This window comes from Meriones unguiculatus, chromosome 1 (genome assembly GCF_030254825.1).
Source record: "Meriones unguiculatus strain TT.TT164.6M chromosome 1, Bangor_MerUng_6.1, whole genome shotgun sequence".
Taxonomy (NCBI): Eukaryota; Metazoa; Chordata; class Mammalia; order Rodentia; family Muridae; genus Meriones; species Meriones unguiculatus.
This window is the reverse complement of record NC_083349.1, coordinates 21,015,421-21,042,802: the sequence shown is the minus strand read 5'-3', so window position 1 is coordinate 21,042,802 and position 27,382 is coordinate 21,015,421. Positions and strand designations below refer to the sequence as shown.

At 50.2% G+C, this 27,382-nt stretch overlaps 1 protein-coding gene across 9 annotated transcripts in view; it reads right to left on the bottom strand.

The window, feature by feature from the left end:
* Positions 1-27,382, bottom strand: part of Shank2 (SH3 and multiple ankyrin repeat domains 2) — a 435,523-nt gene that overhangs the window by 273,166 nt on the left and 134,975 nt on the right. For 8 of the 9 annotated variants that reach the window (XM_060383254.1, XM_060383259.1, XM_060383260.1 and 5 more), the window contains exons 11-12: positions 21,248-21,314; positions 20,421-20,591 (exon numbers count right to left, since the gene is read on the bottom strand). In XM_060383254.1, coding sequence (XP_060239237.1) covers positions 20,421-20,591; positions 21,248-21,314 — 238 coding nt within the window. The remainder of the gene's footprint in view (positions 1-20,420; positions 20,592-21,247; positions 21,315-27,382) is intronic. The other variant, XM_060383263.1, reaches the window with a different exon arrangement.

The window sequence follows — 27,382 nt, the reverse complement described above, 5'->3', positions numbered from 1 at the left end:
ATAGGGGCTTGACAGTCTGCCTCGAGGAATAGGCCATCCAACTCTCTTCAGGTGGCTTGGTTTTTCCAAAGCTCTGAGCTCTCAGCCCAGATGCCTCCTCAGTAAGCTGTTCCTTCCTCGAGCTCTCTGGTGATAGACAGTTCATGTCTTGTGGTCCTCGATGTCCCTTCTCACCACTGCACTAGTTCTCCGTCTGGGTGGATGGGTGAGTCGGTGTTGGGGGTGGCCACGTAGGTGTAGTGGTAGATAACTGGATGGGTGTGGGGAGTGAGTGGGTGAGTGAGTATATGGATGGGTGACTAAGTGTAAAAGATGGTAGATGTATAATGTATCGATGGGTGATGAATGAATGAAATAGCAGATAGATGGATTTGGAGGCAGGTACATGGGCAGGTGGAGATATAGATAGACAGATATGTGAGTAGGTAGGATGAGTGGGTGGGTCAGTGGGTAGATGAGCATGTGTGTGTGTATGTGTGTGTGTCTGTATGTGTGTTGAGAGGATGGGTAGGTTGATGGGTAGGTGGGTGAATAGGCACTTAGAAATGAATGGGTGACGGGGAAAATTGGTAAGTAGGTAGATAGGTAGGCACATGTGTAAGTAGATTGTTGTTAGATGGATGGGTGGGCAAGTGGGTCCCAGTGAGTCCCAAATCTGCGCCATGTGGTGTTACGTAGTGTATGTGTGCATATGATGTGTGGTGTTGTATGTATTCATGTGGAGATATGGTGTGGTATGTGTGGTCTGAGTGAGGTGTGGTATGCACATGGGAATATAGCATGTGTTGTGTGATCTGTGAGGTGTGACATAGTATGTGCTTGTGATATCATATGGTGGTGTGTGGTGTGTGAATATACGAAATGGTCTCATGTGTTTGGTGTGGCATCATGTGTATGATGTTTATGAGGTGTGGTGTGTGTGGTGTGACGTGATGCGGGTATGTGGTCTGGGTGAGGTGGTGTGTGTGTGTATATATGTGTGTGTGTGTGTGTGTGTGTGTGTGTGGTTTGCATGTATGTGTGTGTGGTGTAATGGCTAGCTGTGTGTTATGTGTTCACTGAGGTCTCCATCATGTTCTCTGAATGCATGTCTCCTCCAGCCTGTTGCTTATCTTGTCACCATCACCACTGTGGACAGGAGCTGTGTCTCCCTGGTTAAGCTATGGACCCTCCCTCCCTGCCTGTATCTACTCCGTATTTCTCTTCTTCCTTCCCTTGTCTAGATCTCCTGTCACCATCTGTGCTGGTTGGTTTTTGTCACTTTAATACATAGCCAGAAAGAAGGAATCTTAATTGCGAAAATGTCTCCATCAGAAAATGTCTCCAGCCTGTAGGGTATTTTTATTGATTGTGGGAGGGCCCAGCCCAAGGAGACAGTGCCATCCCTGAAAAAAGTGATCCTAGGTTATATGAGAAAGCAGTCTGAGCAAGCCATGAGCAGCAGCCAGTAAGCGCATTCCTTCTTGGCCTCTGCTTCAGTTCCTGCCTCCCAGTTCCTGCTCTGAACTACTGCCCTGGCTTCTCTTAGTGACGGACTGTGACCTGTGAGTTGGAAAATGAAATAAACTCTTTCCTACCTAATTTGGCTTTGGTCAGTGCTTAAGCTCAGCAGTATAAACCTAATAAAACATCACCCTCCTTCATTCATCCAGGATGGCTGAATGAGCACCCTGTGGGCCAGCTTCCTGAACAGGCAGTGGGGACATACTGCTCACAAGCCAGCCTTCCCAGAGATCACTGCTTATGGGAAGAAACTGCAGTAAGAAACGTGGCTGTGTGAGCCACACAAGTTCCCCCTCAGAAGGCGACTCCACACAGAGCCCCTGGGAGGCGATATTCAGCTCAGCTCAGCCATCCCTCAACCCTAGGGCTGCAAATGAGCACAAAGCCCCCGCCCCCAACACACACACACTCGGTCCCACCCTGCAGAACCCTGGCCAGTCGACAAGCAAGGTCAGCTCAAGGCTACAGATTGTGCAGGGTGCTAATGAGGCCCTGGGTCTGTAAACCCTGTGCCCCCAAGCCACATGCCATGTTTAACCCACAGCCCTGTTACGCCCATTACCGTTTGAAAATGAACGAGTCCCAAATCTGCTAATGGTTTTGTTCCTCCAACCTGTCCTCTTAAAAATAGGCTGTGAAAAATGAATGATTTAAAAACACTAGCAAACGAGGCTTGGCACAGCCCCGACTGCAGAAGGACATTACAACAGGGATTTAGATGTCTCCACCACCCAGCCTTCAATCACCAGCTCTGAAACAAGAGGTGGGATAATTGTGTGTTCCTGGCCCGACCTGTACCTGAACTTGCGTCACAACATATGAATTCAATCAAAACTCTCATCAGAAATCTTATTTGGTGAGAAGCAGGCTTTTTAGACTGAAATTGGTGTTAAAAAAAAATCTGCAAATAAGCACCGAAGACTTAATTGCACCAAGCCGGCCTCCTTTCCAAGCCAGTTAACTCTCTGTGGCTCAGAGCCACAGTGTGAAAACCCAGCCCCCATACTCACCCTGTAGGCTGTGGGGTCTATGTCATCTGTGCTATGCCATGGTCCCAGTAGGAGGAAAACCAAGGCCACAGATAGTCTGCAAGGGGGACACAGTGTCCTTTTATGTAAAAGGACAAGTTTAGCTGAGGCTTACTATGAGCCAGGCTCCAGGAGATAGTGTGGCAGAGGACAAGCCAGATGTAGCTCCTGACCCTAGGGAATGCAAAGTTGGGGTGTAAGTAATCATAGCAATAAGTAGATGGGCTAAGCTGGCCTCAAGCCTGAAGCTGAGGAAGTGGGATGAGCCTGGCCTTCCAAACAGGCCACCGCTAGTGTATGCTGCTTTTCCTCCCCAGGATGCCAGGAGCCTCTGACCTGCTGTGCACCAAAAACCACCAGGGCCAGAAACACACAGCCTATCTTCCCCTCACAGGTGTCATGCAGATGCTCTGTGTCCAGCATCGAGAGCTGTCACCCCATAAGGATGAGATGTGGATCCCCCTCAATTATCAGAAGTACTACATGCTAAACTATGTCCCTCCCTGCAAAAAAAAAAAATCTCTCCTGTGTTGGAGTCCTAACCTTTATGTCTTAGAATGTGACCTTATTTGTGAGAAGGTTATTATGTGGGTTACACTGTGGCCCTAATCTATTACAGAGGGTGAATACACAGGCCCTTGGGAGACTGGGACGGTGGGGGATGAAGCCACCATCCACAGCTAAGGACCGAGACACCCAAAGGAGCCACCCTGTCACACCTGTGTTTCTGATCTCCAGAGTTTTTGGCCCTTTGATTTGGCAGTGCAAGCAGATCTAGGCAAGGGGCCTTAGAAAGAGTTGCCACCCCCCAGGCACTGGCTGAGACAAAGAAGGAACACCCTGGTTTTGGGTCCCACCTACCCTCTTCCACTTTCTTCCATGGTTCTGTCATCCAGAAGGCAGAGGGAGAGAGGTGCCTCAGAGGGGCAACACTCAGATAGCCAGGTCAGCTTTGTTGCTATGGCAACGCCACCAGGCATCTTGCTGTTTAGCACATCTGGAAATTGGAGAGGGAGTGAGAGGGATCGGGAGACAGGAGCTTCAGAGAAAGAGGCAAAGGTACCCATGAGGAAGACACGTTGACTGAATCTGTGCTAGCTGAACCAGAGAGCACCCCCTGCTTGTGAATGTCTGCTGTGCGGGGCCAGGCTGATGTTCAGGTCAGCCATCAGATAGAAAACTGAAGAGAAGTGGCCTAGCAAGGTCATGCTGTGAGCTGGGAGAATCCTCAGGGTGCATGGGGAAACCTTTCCTTGCAATAGGCCAGGTTCCATGCCCATGTTCCCCAAATCTTAATGCCTTTGGGAAGCATTTAGATCTTGGGGTAATGCCTCCTGAATGGTGTCGGTGTCCCTAGGATGGTAGCCTATGCTGGTGCTCAGTCTTCTTCCCCGCCTCCAGTGCTACAAGAAATGAATCTGAGCCGTTGGTGAACTGTGGGTCTATGGCACTTTGTTGCCAGCCTCCGTGTACCAGGACCCTCCCTCCTCCATGCAGCCACAGAGAACCAGTTCATGTGGAGTTCCAAACCATCCCTGAAATGCCTGTTGGGAGATGTTTACATTAGACCCACAGCCCATCATGGGCAATAGGAGAGCCACCGTTCCTAATTCCCTGTGATGACTACCAGCATTTGGGGCCCATCTCCAGACAAGGCAACTGTACAGGAAAGACAGGCCAGGCAGGGTCCACAGTGAGCTGACACCCAGGGTGATAACAGCTCGCCTTGAGATTCATTTGTTCATTTGTAGAGAATGAAAACTAGGGCTGGAGTGATTCCTCAGTCAGAAAAACGTGAGGACCCGAGTTTCAGCCCCAACACCTATGCAAAAAGCTGGGTGCAGTAGTGTGTGCTTATTATCTCCGAGCTGGGAAACAGACACAAGAGGACTCCTGAAGCTCTCTCCCTCTGATGGTTGTTATACTGGCTGACGATTAGGATGGGGACTGGACGGGATGGCACAGCAAAGTGAAGACAAGAGTACAGACTTTAGGGCTCATAAGAGGGGTCAGGGTAGGCACATCCACGAAGATCAAAGGAAAGTGGGACCTGTTAGGAAGTGAGGTTGGGAAAGGATGCGGGCCAAGAAGCAGTCACGATGGATGAATGTATTAGTTCCTTTCCTTTGACCATGATGAAATGCTTGAGGCTGGGTAACTGCATAAACCAAAAGGGTTCTGTTAGTCCAGCATTTCTTAAGTACCAGGGTTGGGTAGCAGCATGGCTGGGTTCTGGCAAGGGCCTCATGGCAGATGATATCACAATGGGTGGACAGATGGGAGAAGAAGAGACTGCATGACAAGGCAAGGTGATGGGGAAGATGGGAAACCACTTGTTAAAGGTCCTACCACCTCCAAATACTGTTACTATGGGGTCACAGGCTCCAAACACATGAGAGAAATTTAAACCTCATTGCAGCCATGGCAGTGGAAGTGCTCCTTGTGAATGGACGCAGAGAAGAAATACCTGTCCAGTCAGCGGTGCCCACAGGGACAGTGACTGTGGGGGTGTGGGATCTGTGAGGTATATGGAACAGGACACTGCAACTCTGGGAGTCCCCTCTCTATGCTGGGCATCTGCTGAGCTCTCTGCTCTTCCATGTTGGCCAACTGAAGACTGAATTATATGGGTTGATGGGGATGGCTCAGTTGGTAAAATGCCAGTCGCAGGAGTGGGTATCTTCAGCATGAACAACAGCATAAACAAACAAACAAACAAACAAACAAATAAATAAATAAATGCCAGGGATGATGGTGCACACACATCTACAACCTTAGTATGGGGGGGGGGAGAGACAGGCAGATCTTTAGAGCTTGCTGGCTAGCCAGCCAGCCTAGCCAACCTTAGTAAGCAACCCTACCTCCTGTGTTCTCTGTGAAGTCTGGCCTAGCCTGGCTTGTCATGGCTAACTAGGAAAAGACACCTGTGACACATAGAAAATCAGCTCCTGGGGGCACAAGGTGCAGGCTCTCAATGTCCATGATGTGTGTGGATGCTGCATGAGAACACCAATGACGTCATGACTCTGAGGGACGTGGTGCATCAGGGACCAGTTGTGCTGAATGGTCCCTGCTCCCTTCCCAGAGGCAAATTCAGCATCTGGACTGTTGTAGACCATAGGCTATAGTGTCAGTGGTTTCCCAAAAACAAAGATGTGTTGCCATGGCAACCTCTGCATCCAGAGCTGGAGCCTATTCTGAGACACTAGACAGTAAGTCTTGTTTCTCAAATGATTTGGGTAGGCCCTGCTTTGAATGTTTTAACCTTCGATGAAAGCCCCAGGAGTGGGAGGAGTAGAGAGGCTCAGGAGAGGAAGGCACTCATTATTCCCCAGAGTCACAGCTGTTTCTGAGCTACAAAATGAAGTTTAATTTTTAAAAATAAATTATTATTAGGGCCAGGAGGTGGCTCGGCAGGTAAAAGCACTTATCACCAAGCATGAAGACCTGTGTTGGATCCACAGAAAACAGGCGGTGGAAGGAGAGAAGTAATTCCCACTGACCTCCACACGAAACTGTGGCATGTATATATCCATGGACACAATACATAAATGAATAGATAAATGTAACTGAAAGCTTGGAAAATTATTATCACTGCCATCCCTAGAGCAGTATGTTTCAGACTTGACTGTGATGAAAGCAAATGGAATATTAGTATTAGCATGACCTTGCCTTATCAAAAAATCTCACTTAACACAAAAAGGCATAGACCAAAAGCATTAACTGTCAAGTAACTATCATGGTAGTTTGATTGGAGGCAACATCCCACTGAAGAGTAAATAAGATGAGAAGTGGCTACAATTGCAAGAAAGCACCCATACCTTTCACACTGTGATCTATGCTGGATAACCCATGTATGTATGTATGTATATATATGGGTATGTAAGGCATGATAGAGCACTTGACTGATATGTACAAGGTCCTGGGTTCCATCCCAGAAAGAGGCAGATAGACAGAGATAGAGGAGGAGAAAGGAAAGAAAAGGAAAAGAGGAGAGAAAGAAAGGAAGGAAGGGACAGAAAAGGAAAGAGGAGAAGGGAAGACAAAAGTGGGGGGGAGGGGAAAGGAAGGAGGAGAAACGAGGAAGGAAGGAAGGAAGGAAGGAAGGAAGGAAGGAAGGAAGGAAGGAAGGAGGGGAAGAGGAGTGAGGGAAGGAGAGAGGAAGGGAAGAGGCAGGAGGGAAGGAAGAAGGAAAGGATAAAGAAGGAAATGGCCAAGAGTAACATGATTCTACCCTTTGACCACTAGATTCGTAAAGGGTGCTGAAAGACACCCATAAGGAGCTGCCTCAGGGGAGAAATGGCTGTAGCTGACATGGAGGCCTCTCCTTTCCAGGGTCACTGAGAAGATCAGAGCCCACAGTGACCACCTAATCTGACCCCTCCTTTGAAGAGGACAGAGTGAGGCCTCCTGCCCACAACATTGCTTTCCCCATTTCCCCAAACCCTTTCAGGTTCACAGGCACCTTTGCTACTGTGAATGATACACACACACACACACACACACACACACACACACACGGCAGACACTGAGCAGGGACTGCAGTGAGGGAAGAATGGCTCTGCTCCCAGGGCCTGCCTCCAGCACACTAGTCAGTCCCTCCATATCCTAAGAGGCCAGGAAGGCAATGCAGGGTGGAGGTTGTCTGAAGGGCGGGGCTTTGAATGGATTTCTTTTTTTAAATCTAGATTACGGTGAGGTCACACATAGCCTGATAAAGCCATTACAAGTTGAAACTACTATTAGGTAGAAAATTCATGGAGGGCTGCTAGCGGGTAGCTCAGCAATAGAGGGAGTGTTTGTTGGGCAGGAGACCCGGGGTTCTATCATCAACACTGTTAAGAAAAAAAAAGAAAAGAAAAAAGAAGAAGAAAAGAAATTGCACCTGACTGACCTCAAGCCACAGCTTAACCACACAGCACAATAAAGAGCGTACCTTTCATCACCTCAGGGCTGGTAGGAGCTGGAGATCTCTGCTATGACCCAGCACACCCAAGAGATGATTAGAATACAGATTGCCAACCCAGAAGAACATTCCAACTTTGCTTTCTATTGAAGGGCCTCTGGTTCCCACCATCAGAAAGTGAAAAGTTCCAAGTTGAGCCATCGTAAGTCAGCAACCAACTACAGGACTACATCACAGCATCTAGCATCTCCTGGTCTGGGCTAGGCACCACCAGGCATGATGTGTTCGTGCCCCATTTCCAACCACAGGTGTACCCTGCACGGGGACACCCATGGAGGACATGTCTCATATTGCTCCTCCATAATAAGCATTATTTTCTTGATTCATGTATTTGTATTCGAACGAGTCATTATAAAAGAATAAATGTCAACGTTAAAGGCCTTATCCAAATTCAGTAAGACATTTTCCGAAAGCACTGAAATCCATACTCACTGAGCATTTTCTACCCTGCTGTCTGTACTGGCTCCTGGTTTACCTGGCACCCCAAAATGGCGAAGTTGAAGAAAGTACGGCTGCTTCTTTTCACAGCAGCAGGAGCGTGGGAGAGTTGCCACAGGGTTCCAACACAGATCCTACCTGTATGAGGGCTACAGCGAAGATCCTCCTGACTAATCCTGTATCGGGGCTCTGGCTGAAACCACAGGCATCTGAGGTCCACATGTGGCTGAGCCTGGGAAACTGAGGTCCATAGAAAGCAGCAACATATGGTGCTTAACGACTGGATCCCTTTTATGGACGGGCATCCCTCTTTACGCATTTGTGTGTGTGTGCAAGTTCATGTGCCAAAGGTGCATATAAATGTCAGAGGACGCCCTGGGGTGTCAAGCCTTATCTCCCACCTTTAGAGGCCAGGTCTCTTGTTCACTGATGTGCACACCAGGCTAGCTGGCCAATAAGCTCCCAGAACTTCTCCTGTCTCTGCCTCTCCTCTCACCTTAGAAGTTACTGATATGCACTAGCACCCTTTGGATTCAGGGGTGGGGTGGAGTGGAAATTCAGGTCCCTGTACTTGTGTGGCAAGTACTTACCCACCCAGCCAACTCCCAGTCCCTCCCATTGGCCCCTTGACGTAACCAGAAGATGCAGTATACACAAGATCAGAGGCAAGAGATGGAGCCTGAACCCTGAGTGCTCCCGGGCGCCAGGCGTCATCTCCTGAAACTCACGGAGCCCCTGAGACAAGAGTTACCTATTCCTTAGGTCTGCTGTGTTTGCTGACATTTGTCACCTGCCCTTCTTCTGTCCCTTTCTGTTCTGTTTCTTTGGCACAGCACCCTCCTCTGACTGGCAGGCTATAGGGTGATGATGTGACCTAGAACTAGCTGTTGACATAAAATGGAAGAAAGCCACTGAGATCTAGGCCTGGCCCAGTCCCAGCTTCACAACCTTCTCCCCTCCATCCTTGCCATGTGCCCCTCTTTAATCTTCCAGATCTAGCTGGCAATGTTTTTTTCTAAGTTACATGTGTGTGCCAAGTGCATATGTAAAGGTCAGAGACAACTTTTGGGAGATGGTTCTACTTCCATCATATGGGAACTGGGGATCAAATTCGGGTTTTCAGACTTAGCTGCAAGCTCCTTTACCCACTGAGTCATCCTGTCTGCTCTTGGTGAGTATTTCTGACACACTTACCCCGCCACCCAGGCCTGTCTCATATCTGAGAAGGAGAATACAAGGAAAATGAATGTTAGTGGTCACTGTGACTAGTTTGGATAGGCTGATGTTAAGGCCATTCCACCTGTGTGAGCAGTGAGGCTGAGGACTCTCCTTGAATGAAGTCACTCACACTGACAGGGAGGAAAGCATTTGTGTTCTCTGAATAGTTATTACAGAAAAGGTGGGTCCTCCTCCCTGGCACCAGCTGGGATATTCAATAAATATTCCTGAGAGCCTTATGGGTATAGGGCACCCTCTCGGCTGGAAATTGTATAGAACACAGGATGATGGAGCCTGGAGTCTTGGGGCAGACAAGCAAGCAGGGAGGAAGCTGGTGGACAAAGTGGCTTGGGGGGAGCGGGGGAGCCAGGCTGAGCACCTGCCCCAGCAGCAGAAGAAAGTCCTGCTGGCTGGGATTGAAGGAAACATCAGATAGGCCATCCCATCCATACCTCTCTAGAACCACAAGCACTATCTCAGCCAGGTTTCAAGCTACACAGACAACACAGCAGCCAGCAGTTAGCCAGGATGCTGATAGAGCAGCCTGAGGACCAAATCACTCTGAATGTGGGTCTCTGGAAAGGATGACCCCAGAGCTAAGTCTTCCTTTTCATGTAACCTCAACTTCCCCCATGCTGGGATAAGGATATGGGGTGGACAGGGATGCAGTGGTTATACATCAGCTGGCTGCCTCACCCCCACTGTCTGGAGGATTGGCTCTATCAGGAAGACCTTCGGGAAATCACAGAAAGCCATCTTCCTACCATAGGAGGGTAGGGTCCTCCTGAGCCTGCATGGCACCCTCTAGCAGCCCCCCACTGGGTGGGATCTTGCCAACCATACCACATACCACAGTAGCCTTGGCCTGGGTAGTCTTGCACAGGGGACTAGCCTCCCCTTTGCTAAACATTCTCCTGGCATTGCAGGTGGGTTTCTCTTGCTCTGTCAGAAGCAGCCTCCCAATTCTGGGACTTCCCAAAGCTAGAAGTGGTTGTTTTCCACTTGTTCCCAGAAGCCTGGTCAGAGCCACAAAGAAACAAACTGCAGAAGGCTCTTGATTCATTCATGCCTTCCCTGTTGCTCCAGCTGAGCTCACTGCCCCCTTTAGACCACGTGACACTAGCTTCTTACATGAACGGCGATGGACATCCTATTAGTTTGGCCTAAGGAAACAAAATATCCTCAGGGTTCTTTATCAGCCTGGACAGTAAAGCCCATAAAGCAATGGCCAAAGGATATGACAGCACACTGATGTGAGAGTCTCTCGTGCCTGGCCTGGCTGTCTCAGAAGCTAAGACCCGAGAGAGCTGCAGAACCAAGCAGTGATTGCTCACCTCTGCTTTTCTTTTGGTAATTCCTGCTACTTCACTGAGCTCTGACTTGTTCTTTCCAGCTGGGTTGGAGTGAGCCCTATGGAGGTGCATGCATGGGGAAACCCTCCCTCCTCGATATAGCCCCGGTGAAGTCTTGCTATTGCTGCTTATTAGAGCAGAATTAGAAAGCTTCCCTCAGCTCCGTTTAATTCCACCCCTCGAATCCTGCCAAGTCCACAGCCTCTTCCACACGGCTGAAATACCTGGACCGCCACAAAGAGCCACAAGGAAGAGCCCCAACCCCTAATGCTGCTGCTGAAATCCTTCTTGCAGTTGGGCTCAGCTGTGACCCAGAGAGAACCTGATGTGCAGCTGTGAGGGGTGTAGGGGGAAGAGCTGACCCTCTGCTGAGGCCCTGAGAGAACATGGCTTGTTCAAGAGCATCCAAATGATCCCACATGGATCCCTTTCCAGTCCCTGGCCTAATGCTTTTTCTTCAGCTCCACTTCCCAGCAGCCTTTGTGAATGTGGGGCTTTATGGAGGAAGGTCTTCAAGTCCTACTGTTGAACATAGGCATCCCCTGGCTCACTGCAGGCTGAGGGTCCTCACAGAGTGGCACAGGAAGCGCAACTGGGGCCAATCCGAGTGCTGTGGTCATTTCCAGGCCTGTACTTGGACTTGTTGCCAGTGAAAGCATAGGTGAAGGTCCGGGGTCTTGGGATTTGGGCATGAGTGGTCCTAATCTATGCTCAGGATGCTGCTGACAGCTTGGAGTCAGGACTGGTGTCCCACCTGCCTGGCAAACAGTTCTTGGGGGCCAAAACACAGGTGAAGGCAGTGAGTGCCCAGAGCCCGTCCCTGTATCCAGCTAGCCCAGGGTTAAACAGGACACCTACTTTCAATGTAGCTGATCTTCAGAAGCTGAGGAGAGCAAACAACCAGAGCCTGACCCTTGTCTCATCTCACCTGATTTCTTCAAAACAAGGCCCTCTACTGAAAGGGACTCCCTCTAGTCAGTCTGCTTCCTGATTGTGGATCCCACGTGACCCGCTGCTTCACACTCCTGTCATCTAGACTTCCCCTCCATGTTGGACTACACCCTTGAACCTACACCCTTGAACTGTGGGTTGGAACAGCCCTTCCTTCCTTAGGCTGCCTCTTGTCAGTGTATTTCCCCACAGCAGCAAGACAAAAAGCTAAGACAGGTAGCAAGTTGGAGCTTAGTATCAGTAGGCTGGAAGGTCACTGAATATGGAGCCCCTCTTCTCATCAGCAGGAGCTGAAGTTCCAGGGCTCTGATTAGTCAGAAAATGGGATCAAATCACACCTCTAGCCCTGAGTGGGGCTACACTCTGCTGTCTATGCGGCTCAAGTCAGTTCTTTCTCCACCTGGGATCATAAGGACCAGGGAACCGGATGCAGACTGGAGAGACATCATCTCCAGGGTTCTCACCATAGTCTCTGGGGTGAGTCGAATCCTACAGCCCTGGCTCCTCTCCAGGTGCCCTGCCCACTCAGTGGAGACTCCGACTCCTCACCCTATGATCTCCTCAGGACCAGTGAGCAACAACAGCCAGAACTCCTTCAACTACAGGAAACCTACCTTTTCTTTTTAGATAGTCTCACTACAGTAGCCAAGTTCTACCTAAAATTCATGGTACAGCCAGGCTAGCACAGAACTCAAAGCCATCTTCCCTCTGCAGTCTCCTAAGTGCTGGGATTACAGGGTAAGCCCACCATGCTTGGCTTTGCAAGAACCTTGGGAACATGGGACTAAGCCTCTTCAGTCCTCCAGAGGGGCAGAGTCAAAGGTGAAGGTCAAATAATACAGGAAAGAGATGTGAAGGAAGAAAAAAAAAAAAAGGAGGAGGAGGGGAACTGGAGGTGGGGAAGGAGGAAGACAGAGCAGAATGGACACCCTGCCTCACTGACTTTTGCTGAGTTCCCGAGGCTCCTCAAGCAGAAGCCCAGGGCTGTAGCTGGAGGCTGGGCTTCAGGCCAGTAGCCAGCAAGCCTGAGCCTTATGCACACTCTCTACAGGGAGGCTGAGCTCTTGAACCTAACTAGCACCCCAGAGACAAACACCTCGAGGAAGCAGCTGACGGGTCCTCTGACTGGAAGACGTGGGCCCTGCCTGGGTTCTGAAAGTTGAGCAGCTGACAGTGTCTGCAGTGGACACTAGGAGGACTGGGAGAGCTGAGAGTGTGCAGAGGAGGGGTGGCACAAAGCAGGCAGAGGATCCTCGTGAACTTAACCCAAACTGTGAGATTGGGATGTGGATGTGAGTGACAGGGACCCCAGCATGTAGAAATACAGTAAGGCTATGCTACCTGCCCAGGCAGGCATGGCATCAAGGGGAACTGCAGAGGAGGGAGCTCCCAAGAGGGAGGAGGCTCCAGGTAAGTGGCCAGCTCAATAATCTGCTAAAAGTTCTGCTACCAGATATTGAGGCCCACTGGTATGGGGTAGGTTGTGGTGAGGCAGGTCTGAGGCCTGCAGGGGCAGGGCAAGGGTTAACACCACTTGGTCTGGTGGACCTCTATCCATGGCCTACTTAGGCTCTTCCCCATAGCTGGGATAAGGGTCTGCATTCTAAGAGTGTCCCTCTGCTCTGGTCACTGGTAGGATGCAGGGTGGGATGAGGACAGCACTTTCTCATCCCAGTTGGATAAAAAGCACTGAAGTCCCAGCACTGAGGAGTCCGATGCAGGAAAACTGCCACTACTATGAGGGCAGCCTGGGCTACATAGTGAGTTCTAGATCAGTCTGTGTTGCAGAGTGAGACCCAGTCTCCAAACGTACTTTAGCCATGGGAGGAGCCCAGTACAGGTCAGTTAGATAAGAGAGGGGCACTGCTCCTCCTCTCTGGGGCTGCCTACACTCCATACCGCTAGAGTTCAGCACTTTGTGTGGCCTCCAGTCTCTCTCCCTGGCTCCTGACAGCAGCCACGGAGCTTCTGTCTACAAAGTCCCCAAGTTACAGTTCTTAAGGCGTGATGGAAAGTTCTAGTACCTGCTAACTGCCCTTGACTTACTTACTGGCCCATGGCCCAGGGCAGTCTAAGAGAACAATAGAGGTAAAGGAGGCCAGGCAGGACCCAGGAGTGCACCCAAGGGGAAGCACAACCTTGTTGGGGCCTGTTTGGACACTGTGGTAAGATAGCATCATGGCCAGGGAGGACACTGCCCTCCCCTTCGACCCAAGCCAGAGGCAGAGCCTGCAAGCAGAGAAAGCGCAGACAGACTGAAGACCAGCCTGGACCTCAGATGAGGCTGGGCTGGTAAAAATAGGTGCATAGGGCTGGGAAGGATGGGCTGGCCAGAGTGATGGAGTGAGGAACGCTACACAGGCAAGAGCAACAACAGAGATACCCTCCTCACAGTGTCCAGGGAGCACACTCTCAGGACGGTCTTAGCTTTCAAGACTTCCATAAATTTTCCGAATCCTGGTAGGCACGTGAGGTTGAGGTATCCTGAAAGGGCACAGACCCCGTGGTTTAAAAGGAGTGAGAACAGAGCTCTGCTGACTTTTTCAGAGACAGGAACAGTCTAGCTCTGTGTGGATCATCCCATACAGGGTTTGGATAAGACATCAGACACTCCTGAAGACCTGTGGGCTGCTTCTCAGAGTGTCAGACAGCCATCACCTGCTTTCCCAGGTGTTTCATTTTCTGGGAATTTTCCAGAAACGTAGTCCCCTCCCCTTCCACATAAATGACAGAAGGCTTGTTAGTTGATTCAGATGTTTACTGAGAGCTGTCCATCACCTCTGCAACCCCCACCACCTCTCAACTAGCCCTCTTGCCCTGTATCAGCAAGAGTAGATAGTGACCACAGAGGAGGCAGCCAGCAGCAGATAATAGCACTGGGGTCTGCACGTCAGGACTCCTTGCTGTGACAGCTTTAGTGGGTACCCAGCCACAATACCGCAGGCATTGCCCTTTGACAGGATGGCAGGGAAGGGGCCGTGGGGACCTTTAAGCACCTAGTCAAGCACAGCTATTTTGAAGATATGACGGATGTGCAGAGTGGCATTAGCCACAAAGGGGGCTGTGTTCTGACAGGCTGTGGCCAGGAAGAGGGGCGCTTCATGCTGAAAGGAACAGCTAGAGACTGCAGCGGGGAGGGTGGAAGACAGTAGCAAGCCCCTGGAATTCCCATCATTCAGGGTGCAAAACCTGGAATTCACAGGCAAGGGAAGGCTCCAGATCAACCCCAGAACTCAACGGCACCTATGTGTGCTCCGGACGGATCAGGGGCGCTGTACAGATTTCCCAGCAGCCACATATGTCCCCTGCAGGGGAAGCAGGATGACCTGGAAAAGAGGGGCCAAAGCAGGACATAGCGTGTCCTCCCCTGTCCCTCACTTGAACGGCATTCTGATTGGTTGAAGGGAGACTGGACTCGGCGAGCTAGAACAGATGGAGAGCTGCTTAGGAGGCACATTGGAGTGCACGTGGCTGGGAGTGCACATGGACAGACGGAGACCACGAAGACAGATCACATGGAAATGCACACCAGACAGAAGGCCAAGGCCTGTTGCCACATCCCACTAGGACTAAAACCACAGACGCTTAGGAGCTGAGTGCACACGGTGTAGGACAGGCCAAGGATGAAAGCAGACTTGAGTGCACACTCACCTCGGCCTCGTGTTAGAAATCCTCAAGTCAAAACATCACCCCCACCTAACACATCTGCAGCACGGGGATGCCACCAAAGCGCATGTCACTCAGGTGGCACAACTATGCGTTACAACTGAAGATAAAACTCCTGGATGGGGGAATAGGCAGCCAACACAGAACCACAACAAACCACTAGACCAATGCCTTCAACAAGCAGACAGCAACCAAGACCCCAGTCACAGACAGACCTGAACCGGATGCAGCTAGATAGAATGATCAGCCCAGTGCAAGGACTGGGTGGACATAGGCATGTTAGAGCACACGCATGCAAACACACACACACACACACACACACACACACACACACACACCCCAGACCGATAAAAATGCACATGTCTTTCTACCTTGCTCAAAAAGCAGCACGGACAGGGTGAGCCCCAGCAGCCAGGTCACAGACCATCTGCTCAGAAACTGCAGGGTCTCCTCTGCTTTCTGCCCTCCACCCCTGCTGAGCTACTCCTTCTGAGAGTGTGCTGTCGGAATCCGAGCCACAGCTGTGTGATGGCTGCCTGATCCTAGTATCAGTCTCCCTTTCCCTGCGGAGGGTCACAGAGGGGGACTCCACTGTGGGGGCCTCCTGATCTATTTGGTTAAATTTAAGGAAATAGGTAACCATTTGGGTTTTCCTGAGGACCTGCTGGAGAGTCTCTCTGGCGAACACAAAGGCTCCCACGGCTCACTTCAGATAGCCTTGCCTGTTTCATCGGGAGCAGCACATTTCACGGTGAAAACGCCAGGAAAACACAAATCTCTCGGGTTGGAATTATTCTACTTCCCAGCAGGTGGTATCTTCCAACCAGGTATATTCTCAAAGAACCATCAGTCAAAACAAGCCCGGATTTCACATTCTCACCCCCAACACACACACACAATATTACACTAAGAAATCTGAAAACATCTCCCTCCATCCATCATCTATGCAAATCCATAGAGTAATGATACAGGCTCCCCGGTCTGGAAGCCTAGCAACCGTATCCAAGTGCTCCTTAGTCAGCTAAGCAGGCACCAAACTCGCACACACCTTGGCTCTATGGACTGCGTTGTCACCCAGACAGACACACACACACACACACACACACACACACACACACACACACACCCTGCGACTCTCTCCATAGCTGCGGAAGGACAAGACAGAGGAAAACAAACCTTGTTCCGCTGAAGAAGCACAACCCATGTCATTTAATCCATCTGACAGCGCATCTCCCCTCAGAGCCAGGCAAGAACAAAACCAGCAAAGAGTGGGGAAGACGGGTTAGCCGGGTCCGCGGCTTATCAGCCCGCCACATGCTTAATGCTTGCATGCTTATTTTGGACGTGGGCTTCCCAGGTCCCCCCTGGCCTTGCTTTTAAGGGAAGCCATCCTATGGAAGTCATCCTAAGTACTCTGTGGCCAGGGCACCTCAAGCCGGTCCAGCTCATCTGCCCAGCCACGGCTTACGGTGGGTGACAGCAAGCAGGGATTAACTTCGCTATTCACAGCCTCTCCCAACCAGCACTTTCTTCCTGCTGACAGATAAAACAACCTGACGGAGGTCACGTTTAATATTTTAAAGGGGGGGGGGGGCTGTAAAAAAAAAAAAAACCAGCAGCGCAGAATCAGACAAGAGCAGCATGTACGCTCTGACCGGGCTCACACATAAATGCACACGCTGAGATGCCATGCCTGTTGGGAGACAGGCTTGCGACCACATGAACTCTGCAGACCCCCAGGTGTCCATTCACCAGATGGCTCTGACCACGGGGTTATGGCTGCCTTCCCCAAAACCACATCTGCATTTCCTGAGCGCTCTGATTTCCCGGAAGCACACCAACGAATGTGGAAAACAAAGATTCCTCCGTTCAAAAGCAGGAACAATTTGATTTTTGAATAGGAAGGGCTTTCCCTGATTAACCATGGGGAGAGCCAGGGAGGTTATTTACCCACTTTTTGTGGCTCGCAACTCAGAATACAGAGGTCTTTCCACTACCCTATACCCTATAGTCAGATACATGTCCTGACATGACCCGACAGAGAGTTATGTTTGGGGGGGCTCCTACCTTCATTTCCTCCTCCTTGAGATTCCTTGAGGACCGCATCTCAGCCCCGTTCAGATTAGGACAAACGGGACTCTGCTCACGAGCAGCGAGGGGTGTCAGACCCAGGGATGGGGAGCACACTTAGGGGCAGGTTTCTTTTTCCTCCTTGTCCCTCCCAAGTGGTGGTGGAGCTTGAAATGTGAGAGCGTGACACAGAGGGCTAGGGAGACGGCTCAGTCCGAAGTGTAAGGACCTGAGTTTGGATCCCCAGAACCCACGTGATAAGCTGGGCACAGACGTTCATGTATGGGAGGCAGAGACAGGAGGGTCCTCGGAACTCTCAGGCGAGCTAATTCAGCGGAATGGTGACTCTTCGGGCCAGTCAGAGGCCCTGTTTCAAAGAAAAGGTAGACGGATGCTCTTGAAGAACAACACCAAAGTGGTCCCCTGACCCCCACAGGCATGAGCACAAATGCACATCTACCCTTCCCATCCCCACCCCTCCATCACCACACAAAAACACATAACTAAAAGGCTGTAAAATCGAAGCTCGGGGACCGGATAGGTAGGTACCCACCCACAGTGTGTTAGCCACCCCTTCAGTGTCCAAGATCAGTGTGGAGACAGGGTTTTTGCTGAGAAGGAAGGTAACAGAAAGGCCGACCTTGGGTGGTGAACAGTATGGGGAGAGAGTCCCTCACTCAGCATGCACTACCCGGCACTGTGGGGCAGGTACTGAGGGACATGAAGAGTCCAATGCTGTTGCCTTGGACGAGGCGATGGCCCAGAGATAGTCAGCCACAAAGCAATGAACATGTCATAAAGAGTGACTGCTAAAAGACATGTCCAAGCCCTAAACTCTGGCCCCTGCAGTTGTGGCCTTGGAGATGGGTCTTCTCACTAACGGTCAGCTTAAAGGATCTCATTGGAAAGTTGTCTTGGATATAGGGCCAAACTGATGTTCTGTATCCAAACTGGTCTCAGCAGAAAGCTGAGACACTCCAGATTCTCACTTGTCTCACTGCTGTGACAAAACACCTGACAAGAAGCAATGGAAGGAAGGAAGGACGGAAGGAAGGAAGGAAGGAAGGAAGGAAGGAAGGAAGGAAGGAAGGAAGGAAGGAAGGAAGGGTTTATTTGACTCACAGCCCAAGGGCACAGGCCACCATGGCGGGGAAGGCACGGCAGCAGAAGCCTGAGGCAGCTGGTCACATTGCATCCACAATCAGGAAGGGGAGAGAATGCCAGCGCTCACAGTGCTTTCTCATTTTGTATTCGGTCTGGGACCCTAGAGCAAGGGATGGTGCTTCCCACATTTTGAGTGTATCACTTATCAGTCAACCCAGTGTAGAACCTTATTCACAGGCACGCCCGGAGGCTTGTTTCCGTGTGATTCTAAACCCCATCAAGTTGACAATCTCAGCCACCACAGAGTAGGTCAGGTTATCACAGCCCAGACTATAATCACAGAGGCCAAAGACCGCCAGCAGCACCAAGCAGTAGAAATAGCCTGGAACAAACCCCTCCGAGCCTTGAGGAAGGACTCAGTTGCGAGTACCCTGATTCTGACCTCATGTCCCCTAGAATGGCAGAATAAACTCATTATTTTAAACCTCTCAGTGAGCAGCCATTTGTCATTCTTGGCAAAGTCCTTCTGTTTGAATGAGCTCATGAGAGATGGGGATGCCCAGGTGGGTCCTGAGACACGAAGGTGGATGCCCAGCCTCAGAACTGCCAGAGGGCAGCGATTTAAGCAGCACGTGGGCCTGTGGTGTCAGACTCCTGAGGTTGTCAGGGTGCCCGCATTACACACAAGCTCTCAGAAAACCCAAGTATACCCCATACTGAGCGTACACTGTGGAGACCAAGAGCTCTCTCCTGCAGGTGAGTGGAGAACACAGTCCATTCAGGAGAGGAAGGAGTGGCTCAGAGGAGGGAGTGGCTCCCAAACTCTCTCTCTCTCTCTGAAGATCAGTTGCCAGCATGCAGAAGACCTGATGGAGCTGGGGGTGGTGGGACATAAAAAAAAAAAAAATCTAGAGCAAATGATGACCAGGCCTCAGTAGGAGGAGACATTATAACAGCCAAAAGGGGCAATGTGCATGGAAGGTCCATCTTCTGAAAGTAACATGGCTTATTTGCATTAAGTACCACTAATCTCCAAGTCATATCACTTCTATAAGCATCTGCAGTCCTTTCAACACCACCCCTAAAGCCTGGGGAGAGGGAGGGACACAGAAGCCATCAGTGTCTAAGGCCCAAACCTGGGAGGATTTCTGGACCCACTAATCTGCAAGGGTCTTCCCAGTAGGAGGCAATCAGAGATGATCACGCTGGTGGTGGAGAGCTCTGACCCAGGCATCTCTGGTCCCTGTGGACATTTGAAAATAGCACAATTTCTTATGCACTGAAGGAGACAGATTGCGTCTCCAACTCCCAGCAGCAGACTGTAGTCTTAGGACATAGGCGCCTGTTGGAGTCCTGTTGGGGCTCTAGACAGCGGTCAAACCTGCCCTTTCAGGAGCTCCCAGCAGTGGGTCTGTCTCCCTCAAAGTGTGTCTTTCCCTCCCTGCCTCCACAGAGAAGTATCAGTTGCATCCCCATTTGTGAGGAGTCTTGCTGGCTGAAACAGGCTGGCTTTGACCCCATGGGGCACTCTGGGAAGAAGTTCCCAGGCTTGTTATCTTTCAAAAAGAAGACATTTCTCTCTGAAATGGTAATCTAAGGGGAAGTTGGAGATTAATCTAGGACCTGTAGATATTGCGACTATTTCTGCTGGTAAGAACGAACGGAGAACTCTGTGTGAAGATGTATATATGTGAGCAGGACAAGATACATCAGGTGGACACTGGCAGTTTGTTTGCAGCTGGTATGAGGCTGAGGCAGGCAAGCATAGGGCACAGCTTGGGCACCTGGGACTCCACTTGGTTTGAGCTATACACATATCCATCCCTCTTCTGACAATGCTGATGCTCAGAGCAGGGTACAGGGGGACCCAGGTCCGTAGTCTGGCTCGACATCATGATCCAACTCCCCAGGGCAAGGCAGGCCCCAGCCACATTCGATGCAAGACGCACATTCAACACGGTGAAGATGTAACAGCGAGACACACAGTTTCGCTCACCCCTGACACCCCAAAGCAGTGTGAGGGCACAGGCAGTGAGAGGCAGATTCCATCTGCTTCTCCTCAAGGCCCCAAGAAGCCCCGTCCCAGAGTCCCTCAATGGGACAACTCCACCTTCGAGGGCTCACCACTGCTGGTCCAGTGGGACTGCTCCCCGCTGCAGGTCCTGTGGAAGCCCAGTGCCGGAGGGCGCAGGCCAGCTGGCTCATCCACTGTGCAAGACTGGGCCCAGCCCATGGTAGGGCGGTGAGAGCGGGGAGGAGCCCCGGAGATGGCCCTCCTGGTTGGCACAAGGGGCACTAGAAAGGGGAGGGGGACACCAAGTAGAGGTGACGGGGGGCAGAAGAGAAGACCTCACAGCCTTTCTCCCCTCTCAGTCACCGGCCATCATCTATACACAACAGGAGTCTGTGCCCCTTCCATTTTAAGCACATCTAAGCCAGATCCCCCATGTGTCTCCTGCTTGGCACCCAGACAGTTTCTCTGACTTGTTTCTGTAATTTTTTTTTTTTTAAAGACTAGCTTGGGGCTCAGAGCAAACTTGAGAGGTACCTCCTCCCTCCCCCGCATGCACAATCTCCCCTAGGATCAGCATCACCTGCCAATGTTGCCAGACCCTCACCATCTGCAGAAATGCATATGTTTTAAATCAATATTGGGGGAAACCAAGAGATCTGAATCAAACAGGGACCTTGGACAAATCCCCAGCAGAATTCAAACATCTCCACTCCTGAGGCCCTGCACACTTCACACATCCCTGTAGCAGACACAGTGAGGAGAGAGGAGGGTGGTACTCTCCCAGCTCCCAGGTCCTCACACCCCTCCCCACTATCAGGGAAGGACTCTCAAGGCTGGGTCGGGTGCCTCTGCTGAGTCTTGTTGAGAGCTGGCTCTGCAGCAGCCCCAGGAGAATCTCACATGGCAATGGCTATGGTTTCTCACCACACCTACTCACCAACGTCTGTCTCCTTGTGGTTCTTGATGTACTCTGCAAGTTCAAAGTTCCCCGCTATTATGGCCACCTGCAGAGTGAAAAATCACAGAATTCCACATCAGCTGCATAAACACGTGTCTCTACGCGCTTCCATCATCAAAAGCTGTCATCATTTCATGTCTGTTGCTGTGATGGATCCTTAGAGAAGAAAGGGCTTATTTGGCTTTTAATACCTGGTTATAGTTGTAAGAAATGGGTCTCAAGAAAGTACACAATCCAGAGGACTTCAATGGGGCAAAAAGCTGCACATATTGAAACAAGCAAGCAGCTGGGGTCCCACTAGATTTTCATTCCTAATGTAAAGGGATATTGTGCCTCACTCAAATGGCCAGAGCTCAGCCTCACATTTTTCCTTGCCTGACTGGCTAACAGTAGTACAGTTTCTAGGGAGAAATACAACTTGAGCACACATTTTGATTTCAAGAAATGCCAACCATGACAGAATCTGAATGTCTGCCAATTGTCTTCTTTACAATTTTTAAATGTAGCTTTTGTCTTATTTGGTTATTCGATAAAAAAGAAAATACATTTTGTTCATGTTCTCCACACAGCCCATTACTGAGGTAAAACTGAGGCAGGGACTTAAAGGGTCATCAGAGGGAAAATAAATGCGTGGCTGTTCGCTTGCTTCTAATGAGCTCAACTTCTTGACCCTCACAGGACTCCCTGACTAGGGGATGGCGCTGCCCACAGTATGCTAGGTCTCCCCACATCAATTAAGAATCAAGGTAATGGCCCTGGGCCAACCTGATCTAGATAATTCCTCTCTTCCCAGGTGACTCTAGATGTGTCAGGCTGACAAAACTAAAACATCATAAAGGCCAAGGGTGCCGCCTGGCCATCAATACTCAGCAGCCACATCATGAAGTTTTTGTTCCGCTGCAGCTTTTGTGTGTGGGCAACTGTCTGTCCAGAGGCATGGGGATTGTCTGCAGCAGTGTCTGGGGGTTTGGGGGGTGGGGAGGGAATCATGTTCAACTCCCCACTATGGAATGTGTCCTATGTACTTGGACGGCTAGGGGCCATTTCTGGATAATTTTATGTCAACTCGACACAAAGGCATTAGAGGGGAGGAAACCTCAAATAAGAAAATGCCTCCAAGAGATCAAGATGTAAGCTAGCCAGTAAGGTATTTTCTTAATTAGTAATTGATGGGGGAGGGCCCAGCCTATTGTGGGCAGTTTCTATAAGAAAGTGGTCCTGGTTTCTATAAGAAAGCAGGTTGAGCAAATCATGAGGAGCAAGCCGGTAAGCAGCATCCCTCCACAGCCTCTGCATCAGATCCTGCCTCTGTGCTCTTGCCCTGTTTGAGTTCCTGTTCTGACTTCCTTTAATGACGTGCAAGCCAAATAAATCTTTTCTTCCCCAAGTTGCTTTGGTCATGGTGTTTCATCATAGCAACAGAAACCCTAAGACAGATCTACAAAGAATGACTACCAAATCCCAAGCATTTCAGTAAGGTGGAAAGTTTTGCTTTTTGCAGAGGGGTGTTCTTCAGCAAGGTCCCCCTGGGGTTTTATTCCTGATGCAAATGGGTCTCCTGGGTCACTCAGGGTGGTCAGAGCTCCGTCTGTCATTCTTACAGGACTGGATGACTTAAATCTGACAGCTGATGAGCAGAACGCAATTTTTAGGAGAGAGTAAAGCCTTGGGCATGTATTTTGATTTTAAGAAATACTGACGCTGGAGGAATCTTAGTCTCTTCCAAGTGGTTCTTTGTGTTATTTTAAGTGGAGTTTTGTTTTGTCTTAACCTTTTGACAGAACAGAGGGCAAAAGCCAGGTGTGATCACACATGCTTTTTACTAAGAAGGCAGAGACAGGTGGATCTCTGTGAGGCCAAGGCCAGCCAACGCTATGCAATGAGACCCTAACTCAGAAAAGACCTTATTTCATCGACATTTCCTTTGTGTGTGTGTGTTTGTGTGTGTGTGTGTGTGTGTGTGTGTGTGTGTGAATAAGTCTGTATGTGTGTATGTATGTGTTAAGATTGCAAAGGCTTTGCAGTGTGCACTGGAAATAGGAATTTTAAAGGGATTCATTTTATTTCAGCCTTACCACCTAAACAATACATTAAATAACTACTCATATGTGTACTATGACTATTAAATATATTTTAAACATGTATATAAGTATGTGAAGATATACATTTGGCATAAAAATAGGAATGTTTGAAGAGGAGGAAAGTGTGGCTCAGGGAACAAGGTCAGGGAATGGGTGAAGAGGACCAAAGGTACAACGTGTGTGAAAACCCATCACTTTGTACAATTAACTCACAGAAATGAAGGTGCTGACAGAGGTGTGCTCTCAGCTGGAGAGAAGAGGGCATGCTAAGGGAGCTTGGGAAGCCCAAGTGGCACAGAGCTTGCTGGAAGTGGGTTCTAGCACTCTGTGCAAGGTAGACCTGGTAGGTGACAGAATTGAGTATTAAGCTGAGGAAGTTTCTGGGCATGGCAGTAAAGGGGCAACTATCCCTCCTGCTTCTCACAGTGACATGCCAAGAACAGGACGGAACCGCCGGGTAGAAAAGATGCCGGAATGGGAGCTGCGGCAGCTTTGCAGCCTGTCCCAGTGGGCAGAATGAGAGGCCCATTCACCCTGCAGTAAGGAACAGCCGGTTGATGGCTAGAATGTCCCTGCCTAAAGGACTCATGGGTTGACAGGGACAGAAGAGATGTACATGCTGCCACCTAGGCTACCAAGGCTGAGGCCTTCACATGGTTCTGGGTGAAGTAATTATTTCTACTATGCAAATGAAGCTGATGTAAATATTTATGAATTGCTTGCTTGTTTCCCTCTGGGGAAAGTGCAGGCAGCAGCGGCCACCCAACCCCCTCCATCAATGCCTGCCCATGCTTCCAAAGATGTCTTAAGAGGGAGGGAAGCCAGGGACAGAGCTCCACCGCCCGGCCCGCTGAGGCTGTAGGGCTAGATGTGAGAGAAGGCAGGAGGAGGCTGTCTACTTTGATCTCAGCCATGTAGTCAGTAAGGATGACTCAGTAACAGCACAGAGCTGGTTGTGACCACACTGATTAGTTTTTGTCAACATGGCCCAAGCTAGAACCATCCGAGGAGAGGAACCTGACTGAGAAAAGGCCTCCATCAGATTGGCCTATGAGCAAATTGTGACATGTTTTCTTGACTAATGATTGATGTGGGAGGGCCCAGCCCATGGTGGGTGATGCCACTGATGGGCTGGTGGTCCTGGGTTATGTAAGAAAGCATACCGAGCAAGCCATGAAGAACAAGCCAATATGCAGTGTTCCTTCATGGTCTCTGCTTCAGTTCTTGCCTCTCCAGGTTCCTGCCTTGAGCTCCTGCCCTGATTTCCTTCCTCCCCCAGGTTGCTTTCGGTCATGGTTTTATCACAGCAACAGAGAATCTAAGACAGTGCCCAAGCCAAGGTATTAGCTCAAGCCAATCAGGGCCAGATCCTCCCTCATTGACAGAGCAGAGGATGTTTTAAGACAGTTCACCAACCACTGTAAGAGCAGCAGGCTGGTGCTCACTCCCAGCTACCAGCCCTCTCTGGCCTGTCTTTTCCTGTCCCATGGGATGTCTACAATGGTTGGGGACCCTTAGAGATCATTCCAGGTGCGTCTCAAGAGACTGTCAGTGGGACTCCTTCACAGAGAGTCAGGGTAGACTGGATCCAACCCCAGAGCCCAGGGGGGCTCTACCCTCAGGGTGAAGGGGCCCTGGGAACCCTGAGGACACTCAGTGAACAGGGGCACCCCTCCCCCAACAGGATTGGCTGTTGGAGCAGGAAAAGACACTTATCTGGCTCCTGTCCACAGAGCCACCTGGCTAGCAGAGCATTCAGGTAATGAATCACCTGACAAGGCATAGCTCCCATGTCACTGGATCCACTAGCTATGGGGAGGGAGAGATGTGTCATATGTTTTCATACCTCAGAAACTGACAAGCGTCTTCTCTGTGGCACCTCAAACGCTTACACTTAACATTAATTTTGTCTCACGCTCTTTGAAGCACGGCGTCAGAATCCATAACCTGCCAATCACACCCTACAAGGAGCCAGGCCCACGGGAAGAGACTCAGCCTCACCCACGAGGCTCAGACCACGCCTGGGGAGGCTGGCATCCCTGTCACAGACAGCACGTGGGCATCCCAGACTTCTCCACAGAGCTCAGAGACATGCCGTAGGCATGTTCTCCCAGAGCCCTGCACCCTGCCAGGCCCTGAGACCTCCCAGATGTGCACTTTACCCAAGAAGACAGAAGGCCATCCCAGAAGCAGCACCCAAAAAGTCCCAGCTCACTCCCTCACTGTTGATGCCTACTTCAATTGTCTCACTGCTAATGATTTTAAGGAGTTCCTTCACCTTCTGGGTCCTATGCCCACCCCATTAGAAGAGCTCAGTGCTTGTGGGGAGATATGAGGTCCTGCTCATCTTGATGTTCCTGGTGCTATGAACCCCACCAGCCATGGAAGCAAAGACTCAAGGATGAGGCAGTGGAAGAAGCCATGTCACCACAGGTTAGAGTGCCTGAGGATTACACAGATCCTGTGCAGGAGGCCTTGCTGAATGCACAGGAGCCGGGTGTGTCATGGGCCAGGGCTGGGGACTGTGCAGCAGCTGGATGTGTTAGTTGCCATGCCAGCCCATACCAGGGCACCTGTCTATTTATCCCATGGGGGTCACTGCGAACTGTCTGCTTTGCGACAGACTAGTATGCATGTTGGGGCTGTCCTTAAGGAATATGCTTATCAAGTTCACACTTTGACACGGGACTTCAGCCTCCAATAGCTCAATGTGTGTGGTTCATAAGCCAGTAACATCCCTCCTGCCCTGCATGCCACCTAGGAGAGAATGCAGAGCTCCACAAAACACCGCCAAACAAAACTGGCCGTGGCTTGCACGTTCTGGGAGGGGAAGGTACGATAAAGTATTTTCTTTGAGTATTTTTACAGCAGCAAAGATGTAAAGAGACACTGTCCCTTTTGGCAAAAGACTCAGGTTCCCAGAACCCACATCAGTAGCTCAGTTACTTCAGCGCCAGAGGATCTGACACCCCCTTCTGGCCTCCACAGGAGCTGCATACACATACCCATATACCCATGTACACATAATTAAAAATAAAAATAAATCCTTTTTGAAAATGGAAAGAAGCTCAAAGGTTGTGTGTACACTGGAGGCGGGAGCTGGGGTCCAAAGCCGCACTCCTCAGATGACACATCCTGTCTGGTTAAGACAGCTTTAAAGTTAGCACTGATGCTGGTGATGTCCCTAGGGGTGCTGGGCTCCATGCCAGGATCTTAATTACAAGGGAACAATGTTGGCCTAGCAGTTAGAGCTAGGAGAAAATAAATCTTCTACATTGACCTAACCAGTAAGCAAAGCTATATGATGGTCCAACTGGTCTATCTTCGTTCTGGGGTCCAGCTTCCAGGAGATATATGGAAACCTGGACCAAGTGGAACATCTGCCCTCTCCTTGGAGGGTGGCCACCTGCCTGGCCCATTATATAGAGGGAATTCCATTCAGTGATATATAGGTCCTTATCATAAAAAAAAAAAAAAAATGGTGTAAGAAACATCAGAGGAACATCATATTCTGGCTTGGTCACTGAAATGCTTGCCACGAAATGTGCTGTGCTTACTCCCTAAGGCCACTAAAAGAATGGTGGCCCGTGTTTATAACCCTAGAGTTGAGGAGGCAGAGACAGGCAAATCCCCGGAGCATGATGATCAGCCAACTTAACTGAAATAGTGAGCTCCAGGTTCAGGAAAGACCCTGTGTCCAAAGGGCGTGCGGGGACAGGCTCAGTGGTTGAGAGCAGGGGAGCCCCAGGCACTCTTACAGAAAACCTGGGTTCAATCCCTAGGACCCACATGGTGACTTACAACCATGTGTAACTCAGGTTTGAGGGGATCCGACACCCTCTCCTGGCTTCACACATATGCCTGTTTACACTTCCCCTGCACAGAAGTGTGTCTCCTAGATGACTCCAAATCCAGTCAGGCAGATATATAGATGAGTCATCACATACTCAGCCATGATGCTCTCATGTGGCCCAGCAAGCTAATACCCATGCCTGCACGTGTACTTGCAAGCACACACACACACACACACACA